Source organism: Eptatretus burgeri, chromosome 4 (assembly GCF_056783735.1).
Source record: "Eptatretus burgeri isolate ZD-2024b chromosome 4, Ebu_testis_v1, whole genome shotgun sequence".
Classification (NCBI taxonomy): domain Eukaryota; kingdom Metazoa; phylum Chordata; class Myxini; order Myxiniformes; family Myxinidae; genus Eptatretus; species Eptatretus burgeri.
The window spans coordinates 91,448,158-91,472,579 of record NC_140964.1 but is presented as its reverse complement, the minus strand read 5'-3'; the positions used below and the strand labels follow the sequence as shown (position 1 = coordinate 91,472,579).

At 45.7% G+C, this 24,422-nt stretch overlaps 1 protein-coding gene across 2 annotated transcripts; it reads left to right on the top strand.

Moving 5' to 3' along the window:
- Nucleotides 1-8,773: 8,773 nt before the first annotated feature.
- Nucleotides 8,774-24,139, top strand: QPRT (quinolinate phosphoribosyltransferase). Of its 2 annotated transcripts, none has more exons than XM_085879303.1 (6): nucleotides 8,774-8,932; nucleotides 9,298-9,369; nucleotides 18,796-19,074; nucleotides 22,719-23,028; nucleotides 23,211-23,342; nucleotides 23,496-24,139. In XM_085879303.1, the coding sequence occupies exons 3-6, from the start codon at nucleotides 18,809-18,811 to the stop codon at nucleotides 23,778-23,780; spliced, it is 993 nt and encodes a 330-aa protein (XP_085735429.1). In that variant the 5' UTR covers nucleotides 8,774-8,932; nucleotides 9,298-9,369; nucleotides 18,796-18,808; the 3' UTR covers nucleotides 23,781-24,139. The 2 variants fall into 2 exon arrangements, with proteins under 2 accessions (XP_085735429.1, XP_085735430.1); XM_085879304.1 differs by having other exon boundaries at nucleotides 8,776-8,932; nucleotides 9,298-9,420.
- The last annotated feature ends 283 nt before the right edge of the window (nucleotides 24,140-24,422 follow it).

The following is a 24,422-nucleotide window of genomic DNA, read 5'->3' as shown; positions in this document are numbered from 1 at the left end:
ACACTTGCTGCAGGAGGGGGGAGAGAGGAGGGGGAGAGAGGAGAGGAGAGAGAGGAGGGGGGAAGAGAGAGGGCGGGAGAGTGAGGGGGAGAGAGAGGGGGAAGAGAAAGGGGGAAGAGAGAGGGGGAGAAGAGAGAGGGGGAGAAGAGAGAGGGGGGAAGAGAAAGGGGGGAAGAGAGAGGGGGAGAAGAGAGAGGGGGGAAGAGAGAGGGGGAAGAGAGAGGGGGAAGAGAGAGGGGGAAGAGAGAGGGGGGAAGAGAGAGGGGGGAAGAGAGAGGGGGGAAGAGAGAGGGGGGAAGAGAGAGGGGGAAGAGAGAGGGGGGAAGAGAGAGGGGGAAGAGAGAGGGGGAAGAGAGAGGGGGGAAGAGAGAGGGGGGAAGAGAGAGGGGGAAGAGAGAGGGGGAAGAGAGAGGGGGAAGAGAGAGGGGGGAAGAGAGAGGGGGAAGAGAGAGGGGGGAAGAGAGAGGGGGGAAGAGAGAGGGGGGAAGAGAGAGGGGGAAGAGAGAGGGGGAAAGAGAGAGGGGGGAAAGAGAGAGGGGGGAAGAGAGGGGGGAAGAGAGGGGGAAGAGAGAGGGGGAAGAGAGAGGGGGGGAGAGAGAGGGGGAGAGAGAGAGGGGGAGAGAGAGGGGGAGAGAGAGGGGGGAGAGAGGGGGAGAGAGAGGGGGGAGAGAGAGGGGGAGAGAGAGGGGGAGAGAGAGGGGGAGAGAGAGGGGGAGAGAGAGGGGAGAGAGAGGGGAGAGAGAGGGGAGAGAGAGGGGAGAGAGGGGGGAGAGAGGGGGAGAGAGGGGGAGAGAGAGAGGGGGAGAGAGAGGGGGGAGAGAGAGGGGGTGAGAGAGAGGGGGTGAGAGAGAGGGGGTGAAGAGAGGGGGGGAAGAGAGAGGGGGGAAGAGAGAGGGGGGAAGAGAGAGGGGGGAAGAGAGAGGGGGGAAGAGAGAGGGGGGAAGAGAGAGGGGGGAAGAGAGAGGGGGGAAGAGAGAGGGGGAAGAGAGAGGAGGGGAAGAGAGAGGGGGAGAGAGAGGGGGAGAGAGAGGGGGAGAGAGAGGGGGAGAGAGAGAGAGAGAGAGAGGGGGAGGAGAGAGGGGGAGGAGAGAGAGGGGGAGGGGAGAGAGAGGGGAGGGGAGAGAGGGGGGAGGGGAAGAGAGGGGGGAGAGAGAGGGGGTGTCACAATTCTTCTTCTTCTTCGTTTCATATGTCACAATTGACGCTGGGGACCTGAGTTTGTTTCCCAGGTGCTTCCCAAGTTATGGCCATTCATGATACGGTTGGTCCGATCTAATTGAAACAATGCCCCAATCCAGTCGTCGTTTACGAGAGCAAAGGAACGAAGCTGCACATAATGGCACGCACCTATGGGCCCGCACTAGTAAATATAATTAGGAGTCAGATTGACAAAAATTGCAGTTTCAGTGGGATACCTCAGCTGTACCGTTTGGTTGAATCCTCTGCTTTCCCGAAGAAAACAGTCCCCAGTTGCTCAAAAACGAAGAAAATTTAACCATTAGATAAGGGGTATCCTGTGGTAAAAATTATCTGATGGTGAACAAACAGACTATTGATCAAGTAAGGAAGCAGTTCCATTTTTAAAGTATTTCATATGGCTTTTTCACTTGTAAAGCTGTTTCCCAAGGGTTTGAAAGCTGTTTTTCCCAAGGTTTGATTTAATTGTTGTGCTTGGTAGACATTTGTGAATACATTTACAGAGAGAGGGGCGAGAGAGGAGGGGACGAGAGGAGGGGGACGAGAGGGGGGGACGAGAGGGGGAGACGAGAGGGGGAGACGAGAGGGGGGACGAGAGGGGGGACGAGAGGGGGGACGAGAGGGGGGACGGGAGGGGGGACGGGAGGGGGGACGGGAGGGGGGACGGGAGGGGGGACGGGAGGGGGACGGGAGGGGGACGGGAGGGGGACGGGAGGGGGACGGGAAGGGGGACGGGAAGGGGGACGGGAAGGGGGGACGGGAAGGGGGACGGGAGGGGGGACGAGAGGGGGGACGAGAGGGGGGACGAGAGGGGGGACGAGAGAGGGGGACGAGAGGGGGGACGAGAGGGGGGACGGGAAGGGGGACGGGAAGGGGGGACGGGAAGGGGGACGGGAAGGGGGGACGGGAAGGGGGGACGGGAAGGGGGGACGGGAAGGGGGGACGGGAGGGGGACGGGAGGGGGGACGGGAGGGGGACGGGAGGGGGACGGGAGGGGGGACAGGAGGGGGACGAGAGGGGGGACGAGAGGGGGACGAGAGGGGGACGAGAGGGGGGACGAGAGGGGGACGAGAGGGGGGACGAGAGGGGGACGAGAGGGGGGACGAGAGGGGGGACGAGAGGGGGGACGAGAGGGGGGACGAGAGGGGGGACGAGAGGGGGACGAGAGGGGGGACGAGAGGGGGACGAGAGGGGGTGTCACAATTCAAGAGAGGGGGAGAGAGGAGGGGGCGAGAGGGGACGGGAGAGGGGGTGAGAGTGGGGGCGAGAGAGAGGAGGGGTGAGAGAGGAGGGGGAGAGAGGAGGGGGAGAGAGAGGAGTGTGAGAATAGGGGGAGGGGCGCAAGAGAGGGGGGAGCGAGAGAGAGGAGAGCGAGAGAGAGGGGAGAAAGAGAGGGGTGAGAGAGAGAGAGGGGGAGAGAGGGGGGGCAAGAGAGGGGGGCGTCACAATTCTTCTTCTTCTTCGTTTCATATGACGTCACAATTGACGCTGGGGACCTGAGTATGTTTCCCAGGTGTTTCCCAAGTTATGGCCATTTATGATACGGTTGGTCCGATCTAATTGAAATAATTCCCTAATCCAGTCGTCGTTTACGAGAGTGAAGGAACGAAGCTGCACGTACGGGCACGCACTAGTATACAAAAACAATATAAAGCATATACAAAAACAATCTATAGCATATACAAAAACAATATAAGCATATACAAAAACAATATATAGCATATACAAAAACAATGTATATAGCATATACAAAAACAATATGTAGCATATACAAAAACAATATATAGCAAATACAAAAATAATATATAGCAAATACAAAAACAATATATAGCATGACATCTCAAAATGTTATGGCGCATGCCTGGGCAGGGTGTGTGGAGATCATGGGTTGCCCAAGCATCAGAATCCCCCTCTCGACCTTGCTGGCGGAATCCAAGGGAGTGCAGGACATGACGTTTGGCACCAGTTTGATTGCTGGAGTTGCCTGAGATGTGTAAAAAAACTACCACGTAACCACCTTTGGGGGTCCACTCCAGGTTTTCTGTCAGGGTTTTCTCCCTTAGTCTTGGTCTATCTCTATCCCAAGACCCCCACAAGGAAATGGGGATACTTACCTATAGCTCGAGATCTGGTTCATGGGCACCAGGGCACGTCCTCACGCCGGAGGGCTTCCATGCCACATGTCTCGGAGCCAGATCTCTTCCGTGTCCCTTGTAATTTAGCCTGAGCCCGCAAGGTGCTCAGTTTGCGTGTGTCACCTCGAGGAGGGACTACATGAGGCTTGCTGATGGAGAGGCTATGTACTGACAGGGAAAGGCTTACACACTCTGCTCTCCTTTTCACATTACTACTAGTCAGCGGTGGAAGCTACACTGAACTACCACACTAGACGCATCACACCAACCATTTTGACACCCTCAGTAATACTAGTACCACATGGTAAAATCCCTTATGTAGAGCTAGTTAAGGTATAGTACCACATGGTAAAATCCCTTATGTACAGCTAGTTAAGGTAGAGTACCACACAGTAAAATCCCTCATTTGGAGCTAGTTGAGGTGTTCAAGTCAGGATTGCCGGGTAATCCCGTTTGGTTGTTTGTTTTCTAGAGTAAAAGACGACGTCGTTGGAAACACGCGTTTCGGGATCCCACTCGCTGTGTTTCTTCTCACTCGAAAACATTCACATTCCAACCGTTTCTCATCCCGTCGAGCAGAAATGAGGTCACAATTCATTGGAGGATTTGTTGAGCGTTTCCACGACGGGAAATCTTGTAAAAACGTCATTGTTTAAATTCCCTTAAAACATCCTCAAGAGTTTGTAAAAGGAGGATTGTCGAACACAAATAATCATTTTAATATCTCGAACCTCCTCGAACTGCGTTCTCTCCCCGCAAATCAAATAACCACATGTTCCTAATTTAATTTTGGTCTAATTAGAAGACGGCACACGTCACGTTTTCAGGGTGTCGACATTTACATGAACGAGTCATCGTTTAACGGTTAATTAAATAACACACACAATGGGAGAGGAGGCGTGGCTTCACAATATCCCGGCATGCTTCGCGCCTCCAACGTTTGGTGGTTGTTATTTTTGAATCATCGTTTACCAGTTGTTTATTACAATTAATCCTTGATTCTGGTTGTGTTCTTGATAGCACTGCGTATGCCTGACCAGATCACCTCACCACACAGATCACGTCGACGTTTCCCTCCAAAATAACGACATGTTACCCAGTAGACTCTCACTTGCTCGTTAAAAACTTGGACACAAGTGTTCGTTTGGGGTTTTTATCTGGAGTTATTTCACTGTGGAGTCGTGATGAATCACGTGTTGCATTACCTCCAAAACCAACACGAAAATCTCAGGATTCCACCCCCAGGATGGCTGACAACACAGCCCGGAACAGGCTTCCAAATGTCCGTCACAATCCTGACTGATCTCCTTCCTCAGTTCCGCTCACAATTGTGTGTGGTCAACTCTCTTAAAGGGACACTGTTAAAATGATGCGCTGCTTTCCATTTTGTGGTCAAGCTGGCCTCCAAAGCCAGTCGGCGAGTGGTCATCCTCCGTCGTACAAAGAACTTCCTCGGCACATCCGATCTTCTCACCACGTACAAAGCTTTCATCCATAGCCTGATGGAGTACTGCTCTCCCCTCTGGGCTGGTGCTCCTGCCTCTCACCTTTCTTGGCTTCACGTTGTGGAAACCAAGGCATTTCGTATCATTGGTACCTCCCACGATGAAGCTGAGTCTTTGAACCTCTCACTCTCTCACCACAGACAGGTCGGTGGTCTTTCTGTCTTATACAGTCTCCTCTCTGGCATCACGCCCCCCCCCCCAATATTTCCGCAAAGCGCTCAAGGTCCACCAACAACCCCTTCCGGTAAAACTACCAAAATCATGAATCACTGCTCACCTTCACTTTTTCATTCCTCTTTTTTCCTGCCTCTGGAGCAAACTCCCTCACTCTCTTCAATCTCACTCATCCCTCCAGGTCTGCTCACCACCATCTCTTGTCTTCCCCCATCCAAAATCCATGATCTTTTCTGCCCCCGATAATCCACCCCAAACCCACCTCCTTAAAATTTCCTTCCTTCCTGAAAGTCCCTGTGGTGTCCATCTTGTATACCCCATGTTCCCCACCCCATCCCTCTCCCTTCCACAGATCTCTAAATGTCTCTATTCCCCACTGTTTTGTCCTTCCCTCTCCAGTCCCTCTTATCTCCTGCTCCCCTTGTTGTTAGCTATTATACGAGCCTCGACATTGTATACAAAAAATAAATAAATAAAGTGGTGACGTTATTTTTTGTCCAAAACAGTGACGTGAAAGACATCCTCGTTGTTTTCTTTAATAAATCAACAAAACCTCTGAATTTGGCTCAAGTCACTTGTCGAACCTGCAGTTTACCAGTAAAGACAGTCCATGCTCAACTTTCTCTGACGTGTATTTCATCAGATGAACAATTAATCAAACTTCAAAGAGCGACTTGGATACTTTGACTGTGACGTCATCAATTTGAAATAAACATTTGATGATTCACATTTGGTGTTCCAAATTGATTATTGAGGTTAAACATTCCAGTCTATGATGAGAGGAATCATAATAATAAATCAACATAATCGGAAAACTTTTTCAAATTAAGTCTTGAAACCTTTTCTGATTCGATTGTTCCCACGACTGTCAGAACTTATATTCACATCGGAGAAACTACAGACAGTTCTTGTTAACTTGTTCCCTTTCTGTGGGTATTCTATTTTGTCCTTTAAAGTACCTGAAACCGATCAAGGAGCTTGAGCTCATGGAGGAGACACCCACATGGAAACAGTGGAGTGACCGACTCGCTCACTCCGGTCGAGTCCTTTCTCAATGTACAGGATCTTATAATCGGTAAAAAAAAATTCACTTCCATTACATATATAGATGTGAAATGTCTTTGTTCATCCTCCCTATGCTTGTACTGTGTGTCGTGCAAACATCTTGAATCCTAACCTCATCATTTAATTCTGAATAATGACAATACATTTGTTAAAGCAGGTATCTTCTGTTTTTGATTTTAGTTACACACCTTCACAAGGTGTTGCTGTGACTGAATAGTGACGTCTTGCGGTGAGCGAGAGAGATCACAGCCTCGTATGAAGCACTTTCTTTCCGTTATTATCAAGCAAGGAGCAGCTTTGCACACACACACACACACACACACACACACACACACACACACACACACACACACACACACACACACACACACACACACACACACACACACGCTCATGATGATATTGTTACGAATTTCGGTCCGCCCGGCGTGCGATCGGCCGTAACTCTAATCACGACTGCGTCGCCCACCGGAACGCACAATTCAGTCGTGACCCTCCTTAGAACTATCGCCAGGAGCGAGTCACGGGTGGGTCTTTCGACCCCACCACAATCGTGCCAATCGGCCACCTGCGCAGGATAGGGTTGTTCGCCAAACTCGACCTACCTAAGTACCTGCGTGGGTCGTTAACCGGGCGATCATACCTCGCCGCTGGCCGGCCGAGGACACGAACCGCTTAAGCGGTCCGTTCCGTGCTTCAGTGATAACCGAGCAGTGTTATCGCCGGCCCCGACGGACGTGATTATTTACCGGGTGCTTACACCCTTCCACCAATTCTTTCCGTGATGCAAGATGGAACTTTCAAACAAAGGAACGACACAACGAAACAGGGAACAGTTCGACAAGTACATTTATTCCACACTCAGACAAGGCAAGCACGTATAACAGTCAAAGCAATGAAAGTAAGAATTACAACCGACTACAAGCAAAGGTTTATTTACATGCACTTAAACAGTTTCTACTTTACAAGACACGGTGCCACAACACGCATTCACACAAAAGCAAAGGAAAGACCCCCTCAAAGGCAAGGGAGTCAGACTGGGCCCGTGGGCCTAATGCGCGTGTAGCCTGGATGAGCGGCCAGGTCCATGAGACCGAAGGGTCCTACCCGCAATGTCAGCGTAGCTGCGCCTGGCTTCGTGCCCCTAGCGTGGTCGGCGAGCTCTCTCCGGCGCTCCCCATCTGCCTTTCCCGTCGGCTTCGAGCTCCGTCTCCCGACTCGACTGCCCTGCAGACTTGACTTCGTCTCCCGACACTCCGCCGCTGCCACTCCACTGCTCCCACTTGGTTTTCTGCCGACGTACTGCGCACCTTGACTTCCACATGACTTCCCCCCCCCCCCAAGCTGCGCTGTGCTCGCGCCTATATAGCCCGGGGGAGGGGCGTATATGTAAATTTCTGGATCACAGCGGGTTCGGAGGCGGGGCTATACCACCCGATGCTCAGTCATTGGATGGATGAAAAGGGGGCGTGAAGCATTCCTGATCCAATTTTCGGGGCGAAAGGAACGCATTCACAGTGGGTTCGGAGGCGGGGCTACACTACCCGGTGCTCGGTCATTGGATGGATGAAAAGGGGTGTGAAGCATTCCTGATCCGCTTTTCGGGGCGAAAGGAACGCATTCACAGCCCATGGCACGACGTGTGGTAGAAAGGCGGAGGTGGTGGGAGTTCGGTTGTTGGCGGGCGTCGTTTGCGGGATGGAGTTGTGGAGGCAAAGAGGCGAAGGTGGTGGTGTTTGAGTTGTAGTTGTTTGGGAATGATGTTGGTGGTGGCGATTTGGTTGTTGGGGTATGATTGGTCCAAAATAATGATAGAGAAAAGAAAAACGGCTATCTCAAAGGATCACAGCCCAGTGAACACGGAAAATCCCTCTAAACAATGGTGGGGAAATCTAACTACACAATTACTTACAGTCATAACTGATCTAAGCTCCTTTATGGTGTATTGTGAATTTCCACAGCGTAACAATATACACACGAGCTCATGATGACACACACACACACACACACACACACACACACACACACACACACACACACACACACACACACACACACACACACACACACACACACACACACACACACACACACACACACACACACATCCAATTTGTACATAATCACGAAGAGAGCAATCAGGAAAGGAGTGTCTCACCTGCCTTGCGACACAATACAAATACAGGTGTTAATAGGATGACGTCACACTTGTAACCAAAACGATAACAGATACAGATGTTGTTACAGATTCGGATGAAGCGGTGATGGTTTATGAATGATAAATGAATCATTTTACGATCACTACTAATTTCACCTACACAATTAATTCCTGAATCAATCAATTATTGCACATCGCCCACTCCAATTCCGTGTCCATAATAATGACGACGTCGTGACGAAGTATCATTTGTACACATTTACCTCAGAAGTTCACCGCTCCCTCCCAATTCCGCGTCCATAATAATGACGACGTCGTGACGAAGTATCATTTGTACACATTTACCTCAGAAGTTCACCGCTCCCTCCCAATTCCGAGTCCATAATAATGACCACGTCGTGACGAAGTATCATTTGTACACATTTACCTCAGAAGTTCACCGCTCCCTCCCAATTCCGCGTCCACATGCTTCCCTTCCCCTCGAGTGTTGCCCTCTTTTGGCCGCTGGTTGCATCATTGGTTCGGGGCGCAGACTATTACCAATCCACTGGTACTCATTTCGCCGACCTCGGAAGGATGGCAGGCTGAGTCAACCCCCCTGGTGTTAATTCAACGGTTAAAAAACAGGTCTCCTCAGAACCAGCGGTTCTCGAGCCACCACCCCGAACCGCGAGGATTTCTCCACGTGCCGCACGAGGGTATGACCGGGACGCCGATCGCGCGCGTCCGATTAATTTATTTATTTGCCATGAGCGCCGGTGTCCTTGGAATGCTCCGTTACTTGTGTCATTTAACTTTGAATTGTATAATATTGAAGATGTATGAAGAAAGTATCACTCGAGCAATAAGGAAAATGCAATTTGAAAGAGGATTTGTTTCGTACAACATGGTGAGTGGGAACTCCCCCCTCTCCTCTCATGACCCATTCTCGAACTCCCCGTGACCAATCAAACCCTCCCACTACTCCCCGCCCCCTCCCACTATTCCCCGCCCCTCCCACTATTCCCCGCCCCCTCCCACTACTCCCCGCCCCTCCCACTACTCCCGCCCCCATTCTTTGCAGGTCAAAATATCCTCGTCCCCATTTGCCTGTTCCACTTCCATCGTCGTCCCAAAGCCCGGAGGTCCTCCATCGGTACGTCTTTGCACCGAAGGCTTGAATCGCGAGTCCGTGCGAACCGAACTCGTACGTCAAAACCTCGGAGCATATTAACATCTGTTAACCCTTTAAGCTCCATCCTTTGCTGTGTGGTCTTCATTGTTTGTCCGCTCACGTTCTCTTTTGTACAAAGCGTCCACTTTGCCTTATAGAAGTTATAATTAGCAATCTTGGTGATTAACTAACTAACTTTCTGCCCTTACTAATCTGGAAAAGTATCAGCAGTGCAAGAGTAGATTGGTTTAAACTGGAATTAGATAAGTCTTGTTCATGGAAGTATTGGGGAGACTGGAATAAGAGGGGTACACAGACATTGACAAGATGGTTGATAGCATAAGGTATGGATAGGTGATTGATAAGGTATGGATAGGTGATTGATAAGGTATGGATAGGTGATTGATAAGGTATGGATAGGTGATTGATGAGGTATGGATAGGTGATTGATGAGGTATGGATAGGTGATTAATAAGGTATAGATATTGATAGGTGATTGAGGTATGGATAGGTGATTGATAAGGTATGCATAGGTGATTGATGAGGTATGGATAGGTGATTGATGAGGTATGGATAGGTGATTGATGAGGTATGGATAGGTGATTGATAAGGTATAGATATTGATAGGTGATTGATGAGGTATGGATAGGTGATTGATAAGGTATGGATAGGTGATTGATGAGGTATGGACCTGTGCTGTCTGTTAGAAGTTCTCATCAAAAAGTGAATGTACTGTGGTTCATTCCACATCCTCTACCATCCCTCCCCCCCAAAAAAACATGTCCTTGTTCTTCCCCCACTGCCCCCCCACCAAAACATGTCCTGTTCTTCTCCCACTGCCCCCCCCCCCCATGAAGTATGTACACCATTAATAGATTGAGTGTACATGGTGTTGATAAAGTGCAAGAGAGAGAGGGAGGTGACGCCGGCACCTCGCTTTGATGGAGTTGTGATTTTAAAAATACAACAGTACCTAATAACTACCCGAACATCGAACAACTAATTATAGCATATATGGGACACCTGGCTCAATGTCCATCTGAGGGACTATGTTCCGGTACTTTATGGTGCAGCACCTTGCCTGTGAGGCAATGAGTAACGCAGACAGCTCGCTCGATCCACTCCAAGGTAACTGCACTCGCTACCTCTGTGAGAGCGTGGAGATGCATTTGCTGCCTAATGGTGCATTTTTCCAAATTAATAAAAACATGGAAGATGAAACATCCATACCACTAGTTTTTTTGAGATTTGAGTTGTTTAACCTGAAGCTCATGCACAATTGTTCAATAAGTACAATTTATCTAAACTCATGGAGGAGCAAAAGGGCAGCAGGTCGCAAACTACCAGGGGATAGCGAGTACAATGGATATACACAAGGAGGAATAACACCAAAATGACTTGACAGTGGCTTGGAGAGCAACAGGGAAGGAAAGAATCAGCCTGTGCAAATGAGCTTGTGGATTGCACAGGTGAGAGCTCATCAGGTCGTGATGGGCAGCCACATTTGAAACGCTGAAGTAAAGAGGATGAGAGTGGGCACAGGGAGATGATTTCACAAGTGGGAGTAAGGGGGTGAATGAATGCAAGTGAACAACCAATTTGGACTTTGGGAGGGTCGAGGTAAGAGGGGGCAGGAGGAGCAAGGCCAGATGTAAGTTTGTATAAAATGGAGAGCCCATCCTTGCTGCCAGTGGGAGAGTGTCCTTGGGAATCCCCTTCATGTGTTGATATTCCAATGGTGTGGAAAGCCTTGTTTTTGGCTTCCCAAGAGGGCAAGGTTGGAAGCAGGAGCACCAGCCCAAGGTGGGGAGCCATACTCGATGGAGATTTGAACACTGATGAGCTTGTTGTGGCTTAGGAATACCTTAGCTCGACGGAAAATATGCAGACGGCAACCGGCCTTTGATGTGAGCTTGGATATATGATCCTCCCATGAGATAGTGAAGCCAAGGAGTTCCAAGAATTACACCTCTTCCTGTGGCTGTCCAAAGAAGTGGATTGGATAGTTTGATTGCCAATCCTTGTGGAGAGACAGTGTTATTTGTCGGCATTGAATGACACATTCCAAGTAGCTAACCAGTGGCTTATCTTGTCCAGATCTGACAAAAGGGATTCAGTAGTGGTCATCCTTTCACAAGTGTCATGTATTTTTAGCCCACCTGGAACGTAGTAGCGGGGGAGATCATGGGATGGTGTGTCGTCCGTCCGTCCTTCCACAAATACTTTCAACTTCTTCTCTGAAACTACAAATACCATTTCGATGAAACTTTACCACAACGTTCATCATCGTGTATGTACCAAAGATTGTTCACACCATTAAAATAAAATTGGGGTCGAAGGGTGTCTCCAGGGGGGTTGCCCCCCAAAAGATGTATTTGCTTTTTTTCTCTGAAACTACACACACAATTTCGATAAAACTTGACCACAAACTTCATCACCCGTGATGTACCAATATTTGTTCATGGCTTAAAAAAAAATAAAAAAATCGATAGGTATTTACTTTCTTCTCTGTTACATATTTTGTGGGTCATCCACACCAACCAGTGGTTCCCTGGTTTTGTTGGCCAGCTGCTACCAGGTGAGCGCCCAGAGGTATTGCCACTATGTTTTATACAAAGGGTGCAGTAATCGGCAGAATGGTAAAGTTGGTTTTCAACAAAATCAGATTGTTGACGTAGATCAAGAATAATGTCGGTCCTGCCTTGTAGAACCCCAGCCTGAAGGGAAAGATCATGGGAAAGGATATCATCAAGGGCCACCCACTGTTTCCACTCATAGAAGAAATCAGACAACCACCTGAGCAAAGGAGCCTGAATACCAAAGAAAGAGAACTTAAAAATCAAGCCAGACAGCTTCAAAGGCTCGAGAGATATCCAGAGAGATGGTGGTCTCCATATACCTGGGCATCTGGTTTACCGACCGCTATTCAAACCTCCATAGAACCGAGCGGTCCGATTTTTCTCCAGGGAGACCAGGGTGGGAGAGCCGAAAGTCCAAGGAGCTCAGGGTTCAAAAGGGATAAATTTTATTAACGAATAATCAATCAGAGTATTTATCGCTAATTTGAAAGCTACATGGTAGTTTTCCTGAGACTAGCTCAGTTATTAGAATCCAAATCCTTCATGGTCATGCAGGGTTCATATAGTCCTGACTGAATGAAATTCCAGGAGTTTTCTAGGACAAATTGTCATTTTCAAGGAAACTTAATGCTTGCGTTATACCTTGTGTTCAACAATTTACTGATCGGAGGAACGCACAAAATTCTATAATCAGTCTTTTTTTTATTAATTGTTTTCATGATTGAACTGCAATACATGTAAGTAAAGGCAATTACACCCAACACTGTTTTACTGTATAAAACATGAAAACGTACATATTAATTAAAAAACTACAAATCTTTGGAAAAAACAAAACACTTTTACATACTTATCTTAAAAGCTGCAATTAAGCTGCAATATTTAAAGGCAATTTCACACAAAACTGTTTTATCTTACAAGACAAGAAAATGTATCTATTAATAAATCTGTGAAGAAAATACTTTTTACATACTTTCTTAGAAGTTTTTGCATTTAATGTCACTTGTTATCAACAAGTCACCTTTGTTGAACTGACTGGCATGTCATCCGTAAGTGTCACAAGCATTTACAGGTTTCTCAGAAGCCTAACATTTTCTACCACAAGTTTCTCTAACTATCAATTATTTTTCTTTCTTTTTTGGAGGTCTCTCTCAAATTGTGAGCTCTACTTAAGGCCCTGTCACACCTTGACGTTTTAGCCAGCGTATGTCTGACGTATGCAAAATTTGCCGAACCAAGCTGGCACACGTCGAATACGTTATGGGTAAGTTTTGTATACGTTAAGAGCACGCTGGCATACGTCTTTGTACGCTGGCATACGTCGTAGTACGCCGAGGTGTTAGACAAATTTTCCATGCTTTAAATTTTTCGACGTATGACAGCGTATGACTCACACATTCCGCATAATGCTGGCCATAAGTTGTAGGCACGTTACGCGATCGTTGACACACATCACTTGTACGTGACTCATAAGTAGAAACACATCAAGGTAATTGATAGCGTCAGTGTTCCAGACTCCCTGGTTTTTTATTTTTATTTTTTTTTGTTTTTTTTCTTCGGTATGACGGTGAGGTTAACACTTCGATTTCGAGTGCGCTTACAATATAATATAATTAATAGGCTGCCGCTCAACGATTTAAATCTTAACCGCACTAGAAATCGAAGTGTGAACATCACCGTCATACCGAAGAAAAAAAAAAACCAAAAAAAAAACCAGGGAGTCTGGAACACTGACGCTAACCATTACCTCAACGTGTTTCGACTTATGAGTAACTTACAAGTAACGTGTGTCAACGATCGCGTAACGTGCCTACAACTTTTGCCAGCGTATGTGGAACGTGTGTCATACGCCGAGTACGTCGAGAAATTTTCAACATGCTGAAAATTTCTCGACGTACGACGATGTATGCCAACGTACTTCGACGTATGCCAGAAAACTACGACGTATGCCAGCGTGCTCTTAACGTATACAAAACTTACGCATAACGTATTCGACGTGTGCCAGCTTGGTTCGGCAAATTTTTCATACGTCGGCATACGCTGGCTAAAACGTCAAGGTGTGACAGCGGCTTCACACTTTGATGTCTAGTGCGGTTATGATTTGAATCGTCGAGCCGCAGCCTATGAATAGCCTACGCCACGTGATCGTCGGCGATACGCTGCCGCGCTATGCATAAGTTAGACTATCGTTGGGCATAGGTTGTGAACGCCGACAACACGCTCAGCATTCGTTGGTATAAGTTATCTATATGTGATTGAAACGTTCTGTGTACGTTACTAATACGTTATGCATACGTCCAACATGTTATTATATGCCCAAAACTTTTTAAAAAACATCAATAGTTCAGCGTACGCCAGCGTTTTACATACATTTTGAGACCTTGCCATACGCTGGATAAAACGTCAAGGTGTGACAGGGCCCTAACAAATGACAAATCTCTCTCTCTTTCTGCTCTCAATGAAAACTCGTCTGCTGTTTTTTGCATTGAGTCAATGTCTGTTTTGAGTCTTTTTTGGCACGATTTTAAGTCCGATAATTCACCTTCTATCTTTCGTTTTCTGTCCGAGACAGAGGCCAGCTGTTTGTTTGGCTTCTGCTCATCCAAGTAATCTTGGTACTTCCTTCGTGCAGCACTTGCAGACAATAACAGCTTCTTGTCGAGTTCAACTTTCTGCAACCCTCCGACATTGTGAAGATGATCACAGATTACTCTCTGGGCAATTAAGGACTCGTCTCTCAAATTTTCCACCTCAATTTCTTTGTTTATCGAGAAGCCCCTTTCAACTGTAGCCTGTCCATGGGACAGCAGCAAAAGTTGTCTCACAACCTCCCACAGATTATTGAACTCCGGCTTTTTTGCAATGTCTGCATGCCACAGATGGTTGAGGCGATCTTTCTTTCGATCGAAGTGTGCGTGTTTGACTGAAGCGTCAGTCAGATATCTTGTGTACTGGCGGACAGTCTCATTTCCATTTTCTGGTGTTATCCACTTGGCGTCACAAAGGGCACTCACTGCGCATGTCTGCGCATGTAGCGGATGGCTACTTCCTTTTCGTTGAAATGTCTTGGGTCAAAACATGCTAAGTGTCTGGCAAGGGCATATTTGATTGGTGCCTTTTCAATCAGCTTTGACACTAATTCCACAAGAAGCCATCTGCATTCATTGCGAAACTCAAAAACTGCTCTATCGGATGCTTTCTTGGAGCGAACAGCTTCTTTCAGAGCTTTGTCGGCAGCCAGACCAATGTCAATCTTGGACAGATCGGCGTAGTTATCATCTTTTCTTACATCAAACGACGCCAGCTTTACAGGTGTGAGAGGCTCTGTGACTGAGTGCTTTACAAATCTCTGAAGTAAGCTTAGTATCAACTCATGCAAATCAAGTGAAATAAAAGGCAACAAGGGCCGATCATCTTGATAGGTTGTCAGGAATGGCGGAATTTCCTGGGATACGGAAAATAAGAATTTCAATCTTGCCAGCATGCGGGGAGTTTGACAAATTTTTTTGCACAGTGGAAAAGGACTGGTTGTCGGGGTTAGGAACTGATTATTTTATCACTTCTCCAACATACTTGCAAACACTGTCCCATATTTCTATCGCTCTTTGTGCGCAGGGTGAGTTGTTTAACCATCTTGTTTTGCAGAATTTTAGCGGTAGCTTGGTGCCATCTGTGACACGAAGATAGTCCTCTCTACGTGCAAGTGAGTCACGAAACAAGGTGTATAGGGCCCTTAAAAGTGAAGAAATTCCTATCTCCGACTTCTCCACGCCGGTCTGAAACGCACCATGGAGGATGTGCAGTCCACATGAGCCTACATCCAACAAGGATTTCCCGTAATTTGTCTCCATTTGTGATTGCATGCTGCGATGGAACTTCCAATTCACGCTGGGCCCCTCCATGCTGATCTGTATCAGGTTGCGTGGATTTAAACCCTCCAACACGGTGTTAAATTCCTCTAGCATGTCATCAGCAGTACAATGGCTGACAAACTTTGAGTCCAAGTATCGTGATTTTACCTCATCATTATCCCAAATACGGATGTAAAAATCCATCTGCTTCTTCTGATTTTTTTTTATTCAAGGACTCAGAGTAGCACATAACTGCTGTTAACCTTTTGTTTCAGAAGCGCTTTGAAGTGCGGTGCAAGACCAAATACGTTTAAGTAGGAAGCCTTCTTTTCTGCACATTGAACTTATGATGCAATGCCGCTATCTGGGAACATCCTGTGAAGTTTTCCAATACCTTGACAGGACCTGTATGATTGGTGGGACTCTATAACATGTAAAGCCCAAAGAATCTCTGCCTTTAGCACCTCATCCTTTGTGACAAAGTCCTGTATTGTTGTTGGTCTCGGTGTAACAGTAGTTGCTGTGCTGGCTGGTGCCAGTCTTACATCAACCTCTATCTGCGGATCCACTGTAACATAGTTCATATCACAATTTATTAAATACATCAGCAGTCATCAGCAATATAACAAGCTCGAATGAGCTAAGATCCTCGTCCTCTTAATGATGACGTCATAAAAACGAATATGACGTCATTGTGACGCTAATGCTCGGCTTGATTCCCGCAAACAAATTTCAAACAGCTTGCCTAGTTTCGGAGATAATGGGATAGGCGATTTACATTAGCGGCGATATTATGACGTCAACTTTTTTCTTGGAAGAATTTCCAAAATCGGAGATGGTTACTGCCTGCGCGTGGGCTTTCTGCATATACATGGCAAGTTTCACGAAGATCCAATGAAAACTCTGGGTTGTGAAACAAAAAATGTCAAAAAATAGGAATGACGTCATTGTGATGTATCGTATGTGCGGTAATTCATCTCTGCTAATGCCCTGTTCGATTCCCACAAACAGGATTCATAAAGCTTGCCTCGTTTCGGAGATAATTTTTTCGGCGATTTCCATTAGCGGAGATATTTTGACGTCATAACTTTTTTTTCTAGGAGGAATTTTCAAAATCGGAAATGGTTACTGTCTACACAGGGTATTTTACATATATAGTATGCGCCAAGTTTCAGGAAGTTTCGATAAAAACAGTAGGCTTTCAAAAAAGCCTACTGTTTCAAGAGTTTCCAAAAAAAATGAAAAAAGTCCACAAGAACAACAACGTGAGTAAGACTTGAAGATCCTCCACAAGGATCTAAAAAAAAATATTCTCTAAATTTAAACCACAACTTTAAAATTGTTCCTTAATTGTTTTTTTTATTATTTTTTTTCATTAAATATCAGTACGATTTATTTTCTCAGTCGGTTTGATTCCAAAGCCATAAACTTTAGAACAATTTCTATGATAAAAAAAATTGATTATCATAACTTTATTAATAATTTACCCTTTTACAATTTTCAATTAAGTTTTTTTATATTATATTATATTATATTACAATCATAATTTCTTATCATTCAATGTTTATTTTATTTATTGGTTTTGTACCATTAAAATAAATTGAACGGTTTGTGGGTTCAAGAAATGAGGATATTATTTCACTAATCATTTAAGGGGAAATAACCCGTTATACTGTTATTTTAGCTGTGCTAAGTCTTATCTCCCTTGATTACAAAAAGTCAAATCTATAAACTGGAATTTTTCGTGATGTGTTCATTGAAATGTAATTCCGGCAGATGCGTTTTACGCTTAATAGTTTATTTCATAGACAAATATCCATGACGATACCTGCTGGTGCCACAATGTGCTCGCTGATCCAAAAAATTCTGTAATTCGCGAATGGGAATCGGCCGCCGTCTGCCGCATCAAGCGCACGTGTTTGGTTCCCTTGGCATGACTTTTGAGCGAGCTTTCACCCATGTTCGAAATATCTACGACTTTCTTGCACACATGACATCTTGCTTTGTGGATGGACACCCTTTCTAGCCAATCCCGATAGTCGGGATGACTGAGCCACGCGGTGTTGAAATAACAAACTTTGGACATTTTGCTTCTCTGTTCTGCAGCCGAAAAGTTTCTCCGCGCAGAGACGTTCTATTCATGTAATTAATTACTCAATATTGAAGTCAATATGCTACTGACAGGGAGATTATGGCAGCGTCATCGAACAACAGCTAATGAATTGTTGGAGCATATATTTCCAATGCTTTTCGTTGGTTGATATTTTACTACACTTTACAACCGCAGACAGAATCAATGAACATAACCCTAATCCAGGTCAATCAATCCTTTGGCGGCAAAATGACCGATGTCAGCTTATTTTTGAACAAAAAAAAGGATAGAAATATGTCAGGGACAGTGCACACAAAAAGGTTTATTTTCCAGGAGTTTCCAAGAGTTTCAAGGAGTTTTTTTTTTCTTTTTTCCAGGACTTTCAAGTACTGGAAAATGGAATCTCATTTTCCAGGAAATTCAACGAGTGTGCAAACAGTGTCATGTATTTCTTTATGAAATTGAGTATACATCAAATTCGATGTTATGCACAAGTAACGGAGTATTGATCAGCATTTTTACTCACTCTTGGAAACAACTTCCAGCATAATCATTACTCATCTTGTAAGTTGAAGTGTTGTAAATCTGGTTAAACTTGCCAGCTTTTGCAGCCACTTACATACATGTGCACTCTTGATACCAGGATATCTGGGAATTAGATTTGAAACGATAAAATGAGTCTCGGGAGATGAAATCACCAGTCTTCTGTCACCTCTACCTTAAGCTCTGGACCATGCTGATGGTCAAGTTTTCCTCCCATGCTTTGAGAATCTCTGAGATGCTCATCCAGTGTTCTCACGACGACTGTCCAGAGCAGATATAGTGATGCATAACATTACATTCATTTTGCTAATGACAACCCTATGTTGCACTTGGAAATTTCACTCAGGAGTCGTGACCACATGGCAGCTTCTGAGCGGAAGGTGCGAGGGAACTTGGCGCACATTCTACCACCACATGGTGTGTCCAAGTTGGCACGTGCTTGGCTCCATGAGGATGTCCCAGGTTTTGACGTGGCGGGAATGCTGGTTGGGGACAAAGAAGGACACGCTGCACTGCTATGCAAGACACCGGGTGTGCTCGCTGGCGCACCATTTGTGTCGGCCGTATTTTCTGAACTCTGCTGCAGTGTGGAATGGTTCTATAAGGACGGAGATGAACCTCTACGGTGAGATTACTGCACTTTTTGATTATAGATGCCTTCATGGAATAAAAATTGTAACTTGTTAGAATTTTGTTGAATAACAAATTCAGACCAGTCATGAGGTCTTACAGATGGTGGATTTAGATCTCCAGAATGCAATAGGCAGTAAAAGTATAACTGACAACTGTAAATGGTGTGATGGTCAAATTGCCAGCTTCTTTGTGAACCTGAACAAACAGATCTATTTTGACATTAACACAAGCAAATGCATATTTAACCGGAATTCAGTCACAAATTTGGTCTGCTGATTGCATCATCACTGATGGCTGTAGATTTAGTCAGGAAATTATAAACTTGTCAGGATACTAACACACATGCTCTACCTTTTTCAAAAGGCACTGTGGGATCTTGAACGTATGCCAGCTAATGGTAGCAGATAAATAATAATAATAAAAATAATGCCATTCATTTTGTGCCAGAAAGGCACAGAGGGTGGCTGAAGCAGTTTCCTTGGCTGGGAGTACAGTCCTGGATGGGTCACCACTCCGACGCAAATTACCCTGAATGGTTATTACCCCAGTACACTGGTACTCATTTCATCAACCGTGGAAGGATGACAGGCTGAATCAAACCCCACCTGGTATTAATTAAACGGCCGAGCGGAATTTGAACGCAGGACCCTAGGATCCCAAGCCTGCCACCCTAACCATTGAGCCAACATCAGGCATAATAGTAGCAGAAAGGACAGAGTTTACTCTGAAAGAGGACACATTAATTGATGCAAATGCTTGCTAAGTATCAGGATGACAGTTTACAGTTGGACTGGGAATCAAACCCAGACTAGGTAGTAAAAAGGCAAGTACACTACCTCTGAGATATCCTGCCAGTCCAACAGATCCAGATTTCTCGGTGTACTTGTAAAGAGCAAGAGAAATGCTTGCTTCCAAAGCTGGTGTGATCGAGTGTTCAGTGCTCAAAATTTGTTTCACCTGACAGAAATGCTATATTGTGATCACCAATGGTAAGTCCATGTCCAGGTCAGAAGCAGTTGGTCAGAGGCTGCCAGCAGGCAAGCCTGTGCCACAGATAGTTGATACTCAGTGAGTGGATTAAAATAAAATGTTGATTATCACAGGCAAGCCAAATTATCCATTGTAGGTGGTAGCATGCTCCAGGGCTCATTTGTCACCTCTGGCTTTTCATCTTCAGCAGTGTATTATTTGTACTTTGCACCACTGCTGAAGGTGCATAAGCCGGAAATGCCAAACGAGCCCTGCAGCAGGTTAAGAAATTACTTCCATTGGCAATACACAAAAAAGTTCAGAAGTGAACTACATTTACCTCCGCCACTGAAGGTAGACGGAGATTATGTTTTCTTGATTAGACTTTGGTGAAGATCTGAATCTGGATATTAGAGAGATGGGGCCAAAAACAATAAACTGTCAGACCCCAACATTCACAGTCTCACGATTCACGGACCCCACACAGTCGCAGATCATAAAGTGTGACCTGCTTCTCCATTCATGCTTCACGTATTCATGTGGTTTTTTTTTTTTTTGGTTTTTGAAAATCAGGACTGGTCTCCTATATCCACTGCTGCTGATATGAATTCAGCTTGGGGATTCTTCCACAGAAAACTGCTCTCTCTTATGCACAGATTCATCCCATCTCATCTTCAGTTATCTTACCTATCCTCCTGCTCTTGGTACACTGAATCCTGTGGAGAGGCTGTTGTTTTAAAACGACTTGCATTCTCCTCCTGGAAGGCAAATCCAACCGAAGGTAACCTCAGATAATTCCACAAAGTCCGCAACGAGTGTGTGTCTACCCATCAGGAGAGACAGAAAAAAATATCTGTCCGATCTCAAGAATGAACTTTCAAACTTGTCTCCCTTCTCTAAAACCTGATGGTGCCTTCTCCAGTGTGTCTGGAGTATGCTCCCCTTCCATTCCTTCCCTCTCTTCAAATTGTACCACAGCAAATTCTGCTCATGAGAAGGCCGAATGCCTCAATTCTGTGTTTGCTTCAAAATCTTGTGTCCCTAAACCCTCAGTCTCTGTACCCATCCTTCGCAGTAGTACATAATTGCTCCTGAATTCTAGGTGTTTTGCACCTCAAAAGGGGGAAGTTTCTGGCAACCATCAACTCTGAGTCTGCAACTGGACCGGACATTATCGGCTCACGTGTTCAAAAAATCCTGTCCTGCTGCTTTTGCACTTCCTCTCACTGCCATTTTCACCCTGTCATTTACCATAGGTCATCTTCCGTCTGCTGGGAAATCGGGCAACATCGCAGCATTCCATTAAAAAGGTGAAAAAACGGATCCTCTTAACTACAGACCAATTAGCTTACTTCCAATCATCATCAAGGTCATGGAATCCATCATCACAGTTGACATAAAATCATTCCTTTTCTCCAACAGCCTCATCTCAGATCATCAATTCAGATTCAGACCAGTTCACTTGACATTGGTCATGCTGCTTCTACTCTCCCAACAATGGTGGAGGCCCTCGATACATCTCGAGCTTTTGATACAGTCTGGCATCCTGCCTTGCTCTCCAAACTTGCCTATGGAATCCAAGACTAACTTCACTCTTAAATTATTGACTTCGTCCCCTCTTGTAGTCAATGTGTGGCTCTCAACAGAACCCTTTCACCTGTCCATCTCAAGGCTGGAATACCCCAAGGCAGTGTTCTAGGCCCCATTGTATTCCTAATCTTCATCATCTACTTGCATTCTTGAGATTTGGAAAATACTGTCTATTTGCTGTTGGTGGTGGTCGTATGGCAGCTTAGCTGCCAGGGTAGCTATCATTTCTTGAAGCACGACTGTGTCGCTGATGCAGTGCCCCTCTACTAGTACACACACTGGAACTGGTACTCATTTCACCGACCTCGGAAGGATGACAGGCTGAGTCAACCCCCTGGTGTATTGATTCAGCGGCCGACGGGGCTTGAACTCAGGACCCTAGGATCCCAAGCCGCCACCTTAACCACTGAGCCAACACCAGGCTTGTCTATTCGCTGATGACTCTACTCTCTGCAGTGACATCTCTCATCCTTCTGATAGACAGGCAGCAGCCTCCTCCCTCTCCTCAGACCTTGACGAAATCACAAACTCGTCAAACACAATTTTGCTTACATATTTATATTGTCCACCCTTTGTGTTCTCTTTTACTACCTACATCACGACCTGCATCCATTGATTGTCCGTCTCCCTCCGCCATGCTGATGGTTTTTCCCTTTCTCCTGCTGTTCCCTTTGTTAAGTTGTGTTCTGAATTGTTGAGTCATTGCTCTTCCATGAACATAGACCATGTAAAAAAAAATAATAAAAATAAAACAATGCCTCGACATTCACAGACCCTGACATTCGCGACATTTTTCAGAACGTATCCCCTTAAATGTAGGGATCTGACAGCATAGAATGATATTTCAAAAAGTTGTACATGAGTTATGACAAAACTTGGTGAATGAGTTGGGTAGGTGACAAGAACAAGCCAATTAGTTTTTGCTTAAGGTCCGGATGCAGATCTGGCTTTTCAATGGGATACAAAACGTAAACTGTTCAGCCTGGTGGAGGTTTGCGCTCTATCGAGTGCCATTCTAATTACGCATATAACTTATGGATTACACCCTTGACACTAACCTCTGCTCCATTCATTTAGACACCTCGGTGCAGACCCATGCCATGTAGCAGTGGTCTCTGGTCCTGTGCGGAATATTCTGCTTGGGGAGCGTGCAGCCCTCAACTGCATTGCACGAGCCAGTGGAATTGCTACTGAAGCACGGCGGGCATGTCAAGCAGCACAAGGGTGGCACGGTCGTGTGTTGGGCACAAGAAAAACCACGCCAGGATTCCGACTTGTGGAGAAATATGCGTTAGCAGTGGGTGGTGCTGGCACACACCGTCACAACCTAAGCGACACCGTCATGCTCAAAGACAATCACATTTGGGCAATCGGAAGCATCTCAGAGGTGAGTCAAGTTTTTATATCCCAGTTAGTTGATACCATTGTACCTTTGCCCTTTTGGATGCTAACAAGTTAACGAAGTTCATTTATTTCAAATGATTATGTTTTTTCACCAGCACTGATGATTGATGGGGGGGAAGAGTAACTGCAAGTTGATGCAGGTGCAACTCGAATGTGCATATGCAGGCAGTGAAAGAGGCAAGAGACACAGCAGGGTATCACACCAAGATAGAGGTGGAGTGCCGTACTCACGAGGAGGCCAAAGAGGCAAGAAATGCTGGAGCAGATATAATTATGTTGGACAACATACCACCACCAGTAAGGCAATTTCATTGTCCTCAAACTGAACACACATTCATCACCACTCAAAAACTTTTCATCTTCCATTCAACTATTGCATAAACCTTGATACAGCACAAAAATCTCATTTTGCTCATATTCTTTTCACTTTTCCCCAAATCTCTTCCACAGGCTTTGCACAACCTAGCACAAAAGCTGAAGGCCGAATTCCCCAACCTAATTATTGAGGCAAGTGGTGGTATCACGCAGGATAACCTATCATCATATCAAGGCCCAAATATAGATGCCATATCTTTGGGATGTTTGACACAAGGATATCCCATTGTGGATTTCTCCATGAAAATTCTTAGAGAATGGCAACCGATGGAAAAAGAGTCGAAGGACAAAGCAATTCCTGCTTGCATCATCGACTCGCCGAAGGTTGCACCTCATGTTCGCAGAGATTATGCCTTTTAACCAATCCAGAGTAGCCTTATGGTTTGGAAGTCAAAGTGCCAGAAACATCTGAATTGGTCTCATGGAAATGCAGGTGAATCGTACAAGGCAACATCAAATAACATGGTTGAAGGTAAGAACAGAGGACAATGGAAATATTTTCTTTATGGAAAGATGCTGCCGAGGGGACCTCAGGAAAAAGATGAAGGAACACTAAAGGTGAACAAAATACAAAAGCGGGAAGCAAACTGTCAGACTGGAGCAACTGAGTGAGTGATAAATCTTGGATGCATTAGGAGGATCAACTGTGTTTTTTATATCCTGGATGAAATCCTTTTTCTATGGGTACCTTTCTTCTTTAAATAAAAGTCTTATTCAGACACATTTGTGATATGGCATTCAATTACGGTCACTTTAGCACAGAAAGGATACATTCAGTGTAAGGCAATTCGAGAATGGTTCCAGGCCTGGCAAGTCTTAGTGATTAGGAAGTGTTTTTTTTTGTTGTTGTTTGAAGTGGAGGTTGGGTGAAGAACTAGGGGCACAGCTTTACAGCAGCTATACTAATAAGTGTGTGCGTGTTTGTGTCAGTGTGTCAGTGTGTCAGTGTCTCCTCCGTAACTCCAAAACCATAAAACCGAGCAGCCTGAAACTTTGCATGCA

Excerpts from the sequence above, each read along its gene's own strand:
- QPRT (XM_085879303.1), top strand. The coding sequence starts at position 18,809 with ATGGCAGCTTCTGAGCGGAAGGTGCGAGGGAACTTGGCGCACATTCTA. Across the intron at positions 19,075-22,718 it reads GACGGAGATGAACCTCTACG|ACACCTCGGTGCAGACCCAT; the intron begins GTGAGATTACTG and ends CCATTCATTTAG. Across the intron at positions 23,029-23,210 it reads CAATCGGAAGCATCTCAGAG|GCAGTGAAAGAGGCAAGAGA; the intron begins GTGAGTCAAGTT and ends GTGCATATGCAG.